The sequence below is a fragment of the Eptatretus burgeri genome, chromosome 15 (genome assembly GCF_056783735.1).
Source record: "Eptatretus burgeri isolate ZD-2024b chromosome 15, Ebu_testis_v1, whole genome shotgun sequence".
Taxonomy (NCBI): domain Eukaryota; kingdom Metazoa; phylum Chordata; class Myxini; order Myxiniformes; family Myxinidae; genus Eptatretus; species Eptatretus burgeri.
This window is the reverse complement of record NC_140975.1, coordinates 38053326-38062863: the sequence shown is the minus strand read 5'-3', so window position 1 is coordinate 38062863 and position 9538 is coordinate 38053326. Positions and strand designations below refer to the sequence as shown.

At 46.6% G+C, this 9538-nt stretch overlaps 1 protein-coding gene across 5 annotated transcripts in view; it reads right to left on the bottom strand.

The window, feature by feature from the left end:
• Positions 1–9265, bottom strand: part of AHNAK (AHNAK nucleoprotein) — an 80411-nt gene extending 71146 nt beyond the window's left edge. The window contains exon 1 of one of the 5 annotated variants that reach the window (XM_085857755.1): positions 9003–9265. Coding sequence is in view for 1 of the 5 variants with exons in the window: in XM_085857752.1 (XP_085713878.1) it covers positions 8657–8665 (9 nt within the window). In the remaining 4 variants the exon portion in view is untranslated. Of the gene's footprint in view, positions 1–8656; positions 8675–9002 lie in introns of those variants that run through there. The other 4 variants (XM_085857757.1, XM_085857753.1, XM_085857754.1 and 1 more) reach the window with 4 other exon arrangements.
• Between the last annotated feature and the right edge of the window lie 273 nt (positions 9266–9538).

The following is a 9538-nucleotide window of genomic DNA, read 5'->3' as shown; positions in this document are numbered from 1 at the left end:
CCAAACCAATGACTATACTTTTAAAATTAACTTAAAATTTATTTTAAAAAATCAATTACAACTAAATGAACTCTTGTGAGATCAGTGTTTGAACCTGTGACCTCCAGTGAGATCAGTGTTTGAACCCACGACCTTTAGTGAGATCAATGTTTGAACCTGTGACCTCCAGTGAGATCAGTGTTTGAACCCACGACCTCGAGTGAGATCAGTGTTTGAACCCACGACCTCAAGTGAGATCAGTGTTTGAACCCACGACCTCTAGTGAGATCAGTGTTTGAACCCACGACCTCTAGTGAGATCAGTGTTTGAACCTACGACCTCGAGTGAGATCAGTGTTTGAACCCATGACCTCTAGTGAGATCAGTGTTTGAACCCACGACCTTTAGTGAGATCAGTTTGAACCCACGACTTCCAGTGACACCATTGTTTGAACTCACGACCTCTGGTGAGATCTCCCACAACCTCCAGAATATGTTGGTTGAATAAGTGTCCACCCCAGTTATAATAGCAATTGTAAAATATCTCAGGTGTAAGCAATCACCTTCAAAATCACACCAAGTTAATTGGCCTCCACCTGTGTTAAAATGTAGTGATTCTGATTATTGTCAGAATAAAATCAGCCGTACCTGTAGGTTTCCTCTTGCTGGGTAGTGCATTTCACAGCAAAGACTCAACCATGAGAACCAAGGAGTTTTCAAAAGACCTCTGGGATAAAGTTGTGGAAGGGCACAGATCAGGAGATAGATATAAAAAATATTTCAAAGGCGTTGAAAATCCCTTGGAGCACAGTCAAGACAATCATTAAGAATTTCCTGGGAAAGCCACATCTCCAAGCTGGCCTCCAAAACCAGTCGCCGATTGGGCATCCTCTGTCGTGTAAAGTCCCTTCTTGGCAAACCTGAGCTCCTGACCACATGCAAAGCTTTCATCTGCAGCCTGATGGAAGTAATTCTCGCCACTCTGGGCTGGTGCTCCTGCCTCTCACCTTTCTCGGCTTCACGCTGTGGAAACCATGGCATTGAAGACCATTGGTATCTCCTGCGATGAGGCTGAGTCTTTGGGTCTCTCACTCTCTCAATGCAGGCAGGTCGGTGGTCTTTCTGTCTTCCACCTCCTCTCCGGCCTCACCCCCCTGCTCTGTCTGCTCTGTCCCACCCATATTTCCACAGGGCGCTCAAGGTCCACGAGCAACCCCCTTCTGGTTTAACTACCAAAATCAAGAATCACTGCTCACCTTCATTTCTTCATTCCTCTTTTTTCCTGCCTTTGGAACAAACTCCCACACTCTCTTCAATCCCACTCTTCCCTCCAGGTTTTCAAAATAGCTGTTCACCACTATCTGTTATCTTCCCCATTCCAAAACGTTGATCTTCGCTACCCCCATTAATCCACCCCAAACCCACCTCTTTCATATTCCCGACTTTACTTCCTGAAAGTTCCTGTAGTGTCCATCTTGTTTACCCCGTGTACCCCGCCCCATCCCTCTCCCTTTCATAGATCTCCTCATGTGTCCATTCCCCACTGTTTTGGGTTTCCTTCTCCCATCCCTCTTGTCTCCTGCTCCTCATGTTATATGTTCTGTGTGTTAGCTCTTATATGAGCCTTGACATTGTATATTAAGAAATCAAAAAAAATTGGAAGACATATGGTTCCACGAAGACCCTGCCGAGATCAGGCCGTCCCTCCAAACTGGATGACCGAGCGAGGAGAAGGCTGATCAGAGAGTACACCAAGAGGCTAATGGCAACTTTGAAAAAGCGACAGGCCTTTATGGTAGACTGGTCACTGTGTACATGTGACAACAATATCCCAAGCGCTCCATAAGTCTGGCCTGGATGGGAGAGTGGAAGAGGGAAGCCATTACTCAAAAAAGCCCACCTTGAGTTCCATTTGAGGTATTAAAAAAAAAGAAGACCAATCTGGAGATTCTGAAGCCATGTGGCAAAAGGTTTTGTGGTCTGACGAAACCAAGATGGAACTTTTTGGCCTAAATTCCTAAATTGGCACGAAATGGGCAAAAAAAAAAAAAAAAAAAACCGCTATGTTTGGCGCAACCTCAACACAGCGCATCATCCAAAGAACACCATCCCGATTGTGAAGCAAGGTGGTGGCCGCATCATGTTATGGAGATGTTTCCCATCAGGAGGGACTGGAGCACTTTTCAGGATAGAAGGGAAAATGGATGGAGTAAAATACAGAAAAATCCACGAGGAAAACCTGCTGATATCTGCAAGAAAGCTGATATTGGGACGGGAGATCACCTTTCAGCGTGACAATGACCCGAAGCACACAGCCAAAGCTACACTGGAGTGGCTAAGGAAAAAAAGATGAATGTCCTTGAGTGGTTGGGTTGTCGGCGACTAAACCGTCTCTCCCACCAGGTTTTCTGGTGAGGAGGGTGTTTGGATATGGACACCCAGCAGGATTAAAAACAAAACCTGTCAAAGGGTGGAGGAGCTCCTTGAGAGCCAATGGCCATCCATATCTAGTGCCCAACTGTGTCTGCGGACGTCCTCCTGCAGTTGGGTTACTTCTTATTAGGAGGTTGGTGGCAGGATTTGCACTCCGGCCACCGTAAAACCCTTCATTCCGAAAAACACAAAAACGCAAAGAAATCTGAAAACCCACTCTGTGGGAGTACCTCGTGTTCATCTTCCCGTCGCAGGGCAGCTCACCGGATGAGGGGATTGGGGCAAAGCCTTCGGGACCCCCAATCTTTGATGATAGGAGGGAAACCACGGAGTAACATCCCTGGGTCAGATTGCGGGAGAGTGTCGGAGTGGTGCTGAGGTGTCATCCACCAGACGGCGGTCTCCTTGGGTTAACCTGAGGCAGTCCCTTCGGGTGGGTGCCTGGAATGCCCTATCCCTAAGAGAGGATGATCACCTGTCTCTGTTATCATCTGAGCTCAAGCGTTTGCACATCGGGATTGCAGCTCTCTCTGAGGTTCGGAGACCGGATTGCGGCGAGATAATGGTGGGTGGTTAGACCTACTATTGGTCTGGTCGCTCTGATGGTTACCATACCCAAGGATGGTAGCTGTAGCTGTGTCCAATAAGCTGACCCCAATGATAATTGAGGTAACACCGGTCAACGAGCGTATTATGAGATTAAGGATTCGCCACTCCTTAGGTGTCATTTCCCTGGTCTCTGTCTATGCTCCGACTGAGGCGAGTGACCTCACCGTGAAGGACACATTCTACGCCACACTCGAGTCTGTGGTTGATCAGTGCCCCAGACGAGATACACTTCTCGTCTTGGGGAGTTTCAATGCATCGACTGGAACTGATAGGGATGGTTATGAGGTGTGTGTTGGTCCCCATGGGTCAGGAACTATGAACCAGAATAGCACTAAGTTCTTTGACTTTGCAAGAAGTCATGGACTTAGGGTGGCTGGTTCATGGTTTCAGCGCCCACAAGCTCATCGCTGGACTTGGTATTCCAACGCTGGCGGTGTGGCAAAGGAGATTGACCATGTCCTCATTGACGGTCGTTGGAGGATGATTCAGAACTGCAGGGTCTACTGGAGTGCTCAGTTCCTCAATACTGACCACAGGCTTGTTGTAGGAACTCTAAAGCTGCACCTTAAATCCTGGAGAATGGTACCATCCCAGTCTGGGCTGGATGTTGGCAAGCTCAGGGATGAGAGAGTAGCTGAGGAGTTTGCGAACAGGCTGAGTGGACACTTGGGGGGTCTGGGTGCTTTGGGGGGTCCTGAAGAGTTGTGGAGCGCCTTCAAGACCACCGTCCTTGATGTTGCCGGTGGATGTATTGGAGCTCACCGCAGGGCAAAGAAGAATTTTGTCTCTCAAGGGACACTGGATACCATTGACCAGAGTCGCAGGGCCAGGCTGATTGGCAGAGCTGAGCTGTTCAGGGAGCTGAGGCGTAAAACTGAACGTGCACTCAGGGTGGACAAGGAGGCCTATGTGCGAGGAATCTGTGAGGGGATAGAGCATCACCTGTGGACAGGTGATTCTCGTCCCGCTTACAGGGGAATTCGCACATTGCGTTCATCCAAGCCCATCCCTCGGAGCACTGCAGTTAGAGCAGAGAGTGGTAGGCTCTTGACAGAGGAGTCTGAAGTGAAGGCCTACTGGGCCAGTTACTTTGAGTGGCTGTACCAGGCTGATCCCCCAGCTGTCGAGTTGGAGGTCAAGGGTGTTACAATCCCTGTTGCTGACCCTCCAATCAACTGTGGTCCACCTTCGCTTGTGGAAACACGGGCTGTGGTGAACCAGTTGAAACGGGGTAAAGCTCCAGGGATCTGTGGCATCCATGCTGAACTTCTCAAGGCTGGTGGAAATGCTGCACTCGTGTCGTTGCATGCAGTTTTGTGCTCTGCCTGGAACACAGGCATCATCCCAACTGATTGGAAGAGGGGCCTTGTTGTTCCTCTCTGGAAAGGGAAGGATGATCGCCAAGACTGCAACAACTACCGAGGGGTGACGCTGCTCTCAGTGCCGGGCAAGGTCTTTGCTCGGATAATTCTTGATAGGGTTCGCCACCATCTGCTTGAGCACCAGCGTCCAGAGCAGTCAGGCTTTACACCAAAGAGGTCAGGTCTTCAGGTCATTGGTACTTCCAGTCTTGCTCTATGGATGCGAGACTTGGACTCTGACCAAGGATCTGAGACGGAGACTTAATTCCTTTGGTACCAGGTCTCTTCGGAGAATCCTTGGCTATTGCTGGTCGGATTTTGTGTCCAACGAGTGGTTGCTGAAAGAGACTCGGATGAGATTTGTTACCTGCATGGTCCGTGAGCGTCAGTTGCAGCTGTATGGACATGTGGCTCATTTTTCTGACGCTGTTCCTGCTCACAAGATTCTCTCAGCGAGGGAGTCTCGTGAGTGGAGGAGGCCAGTGGGCCGACCACGTGCCTCGTGGTTGCAGCAGGTTGACCATCATCTCAAGGAGATGGGGATGGGCCTGGCATCTGCCTCGGGGATGGCCAGACGGAGGCCCCTGGAGTACCGGCGGAAAGTGGACGCAGCGACGCGCTGTTCTGGCACATGCTCCCATACCTGACCTGACCTGACCTTGAGTGGCCCAGTCAGAGCCCCGACCTAAATCCAATCAAAAATCTGTGGCATGACTTGAAGATTGCTGTCCATCAATGCTCCCAATGCAACTTGATTGAACCTGAACAGTTCTCTGCAGAAGAATGGGAAAAATATTGCTCAATCAAGGTGTACACAGTTGGTAGAGACCTTTCACAACAGACTCACAGCTCTAATTGCTGTCAAAGATGCTTCGACCAAGTATTAACTCGGGGGGCGGGGGGGGGGTGGACACTTATCCAACCAAGATATTCTAGTTTTGTATTTTTGATTAATTTGATTAATTTTCTGAAATTTGTAGAATTCGTTTTTCACTTGGAAGTTGTGGGTTACGATGTGTAAATTAAGGTGGGAAAAGTCTGATTTAATGCAATTCAATTCCAGGCTACAAGTGAACGAAAGGTGAAAAATTTGAAAAAGGTGTGTAGAATTCCTATAGGCACTGTATTCCCATTGTAACATTGTACACTATTACCGACACACGTTACCTCGTCCTTTCGAGAGTCCATTGAGACCGAACATCATCATCACCATTGTCCTCAAGAGTGGGTGGTTTGCCATTGCCTTTCCAGCAGTCGGTCAAGGCAGGAATTTGTAATTTGGTCAGGGTGCCGGCGATAACTCACCCCATTCGTAAAATACACAGTGGTATCTTTAATGTCCACCAGCAGAAAGGATGGCCAACTTAACGTCCATCCGATGGAGGGAGGACACATATTGATGCCTCGCCCCGGATGGGAAATACCTGGCTGGGTAAGAGTTTATAGCACGGTCAGATTCGAACCCAGGCTGGACGAGTGAGCATACCTCCAAGTTATCCTGCAAGTCCATTAAGACATAACACCATTACTTGAACGATTTCTAATGAACACATCCTTTAACGAGTTTGACCAAGTATTTACAGAAAATGCAAAAGTAATTTTTTTTTTTCATTTTCATGCTCCCATGTTATATTTTATGGTAAATCCTGCCTTACGATTGCGGCGGATGGGAAAATTCAACAAGAACTTTCGAAGAGTTTTAAATATCAAAAAAGTTTCAAACAGAAACGTGGAATGTGGGGCTTCCCAAAATGGAATTTTAATCCTGAAACCGAACAAATATAACTTATATACGTGAAGTTTCTTTCTTATTACAGTACTTCAAAAGTCTATCGTACGAGGGACGTTCCAAAAGTTCGACAAATGAAATAGTTACAAAATAAATTCATGAAATTCATATGATAGTGGAAAATAAATACAAAGAACAGGTTGTACAATATGTACACAAATTACGTGGGACATTGGCACGAAATGGGCACAAAATGGACCAGACAATGGTTGCGGCGTGATGGTTGGAATGTTTGCTCTGAGGATAGGAGGTCGTGGGTTCAAATCCCTACGTAGTCATATCAAAAACTTTAAAAATGGTATGCGCTGCTTCCTTGCTTGAGGTTCAGCATTAAAGAGGATAGAGCACGTTCAAGCAACCATAGGTTGGCAATAATAGTGCAGCCTTTGACTACAGTACATCATTGCAAGGACAAGCAGGGTCCACTCAAGAAATCGACGGTCAACATCGGCCGCGGCAATGCACCATGAAGAGGCGTTGGTCGATTCGGCATGAGTGGAATGCCCTCGGACAGTCAGGCCATTCTGAGCGACGTCTCCTGATGCTGTGGTTCTGATGAGTCACGTGCTTGCCATTTGCTAAAGTTTGCTATGTCTCTTGTGACTTGCTTTTTCTGAGTCTATTTGAGGACCCCACCCTCCTCACGCACACACAAAAACACACACACACACACACACACACACACCTATCAACTGAGTGATGAATCATGCTCACTCGCTCCAAAGAGTGGGATCAACTCTGAAACTGCTGTTTCCCATATTTTGACCTACACGAGCACTCGCACGTCCGGTGACAACATGCGCACATTCTCACTCCCTGCATCCTTCCACGCGAGTGGTCAATTCATTCATGGATGATAACAATAAGCGAAGGGAATAACAGCAGCCATATATTAGTTACATCTACAGATATGATGGAATTTTACCTCCTTACGTATGTTCCGTATCTGCCCTTTCCCCTATCTTATCCCCTCCCAAATTTCCTTCCTGCACACACACTCCAACTCTCCTTTAATCCTTCTTTCTCTTCATTATATGTGTCGCTTACAGTGAGTGCTCTCAGGCTTAACAGAAAAGCTTGCACCTCAATGATATACAGGCAAACACATTAGGCGACATGAGTGTACTTCCCATTAATTACAAAGACATTGGCAGACAATCCACAGACACAGATTTCATGACTTTTTTTTCTTTCTTTCCTCTTCTCTTCCTACTTGTACGATTATCTCTCCCCCCCCCCCCCCCTGTGTCTTTCTTTCACTGCCAGTAAACTTTGTGCCCAGATACTCTTTACAATTACCCTGTGTTCCTCGGCTCGTGCCGTTAAGGACATCAAGTCCAAAACAGTCTGATACAGCTTCGAACAATAGATAGCACCGCTTGTAAATATGGATATCTTGTAATAAGAATTGTTCTCAGCCGCAGCTTTTAATAATTTTGAGTAAAATCAGCTTCATTGGCGGAAGAAAGTCTAAAACAATGTAAATTATCCAACACTGGTGTTGAAATCAACATCTCGAGATGTACATCTGGTGTACATCTCGAGATGTACATTCTTAATGTCCAAGTACAAGAAGTGATCATGAAAATTATGTCCATAACTTGGTTGCCTGTCAAGCCAAGAAAACCCAGGGTATTTCCTATTTTTTTTGGCAATTTGTTTACAATCCGTTACTTCCTTGGCAAAAAATTCAGACCTAAGATTGGCTCAAGTTTTGGAATCACAAGCATAGCCACCTTCAACCACCCACCTTTCCTTCTTCCCTTATAACCACTTAACCACTGCTGCCCGCTAACCTGTTCATTTAACTACACCAGAAGTTTCACGAAGTAAAAGTTTGTAACCTCGATTATGGAAAACATATCAAAGCAAATCATGAAAGGCAAGGCCCCAAGTCTTGTTGGAGTTCCTAATAAGAGTGCCACACCCTGCACTCTTCGCTGTCAACACACCCCGCTCAGCGCCCCATTTCAAGGCGGATCATCGCCGATCCTCACAAACCCACTCGCTCAGCTCCCTCCCAACCCCAATGCAACTCAAAAGTTTCTCCATCAACCTTATGAGCAAGTCTTTGGCCAGTTTACTCTCCATCCACGAACACCAAAAATTTTTTTTTTAAACACTTCCAAAAATGTCCAACAAAGGATGAAGAAAGTGAACGTCTCAAAGCGCAATCCCAACCTGACATTCACATTTGGAAGTTGTAAAATAGCAGTTAGCATATGATTATTAATCACCAAGATAAATAACTAACAATTAGTCCATTGATTTGATCTGAAATATAACATTCCTTTGCCTTGGTGATGGAGGAATATATCCTTTTGCAATGGTGTTGCCATAGATGGGCTCAAAGATCCCAGGAAATAATCCTGTAAATACGCACACCGATCCTGCGTATCTTTTCCGAGCATGGATTTGATACTGTGCATTCAATTGCTGAAGTTTTATGCTTATACGATAGAGTTAACATATACTTGTACAAATACCTTATGCATGGTACCAGTGAAGTTGTTCGTGAAGACTCAAAGAAGATGTTAGCGAGAGCTCAAATAGATTCTCAAATTATAAAGACTGCCATATAAGACGCGTCGCAAAGATGTGAACGAGGACGAGAAGAAGTACCGTACTTAAGCGATGAAGATGTTAATGAGAGCAGATGTGTCGAAACAAAAACTCTTATTTACTCGTCAAACACCAATCCCCCCCCAAAAAAACATAGTGCTTCCCAGCTGCATATGTTTAAAAATGCCAACTGAAGTTGGTGAAACAAACAAGCATGCTCCAAATAAAAACGTAAACAACTTGGCACTTTAGATCCTCGTCCAAACTAACCTCTGCTTATCCCATGTGGGTGAAAAGCAGAAGGCGACACGTGTGGCTTACTCCAACGCTGGGCGGGATGGAGGTTTGGGCGCCTCCTGTCACTTCCAAAAGTCTCTCTTGAAGGTTTCGTTGGCTGCCGTGTAGACTTTGTCTTCACTTCGCCCGCAGCGGCGGCAGGGAGCACGACTCGGTGAAGAAATGAGAGTACAGGCAGTTGCCACCCTCTCTCAGAACTCCTTGCGCTATCTCCCCCTTCGCAACTGTGAGTGGCACGGCCGAGGCAACAGAGCTAAGAGCTTCGGCCCCGCCCAGCCAAAAAGGAGGACCACATGGAGGGAATGGTGGCTGATGGAAGGGAGTGGGAGATGCTGGGAAGGAGAGACCATTAAAGTTGTTGGCTTTGGAGACGTGCTCGGGACTTGATGCGAGAGGAGTGTGGGTGGTGTTATTTTATGTCCTCATCACTGTGGATGAGTTCTTCATGTTTGACCGTGTGCCATGGCGGAATGGATGTGCGAAGAGGAAAATAAAACTTTGCTACTTTC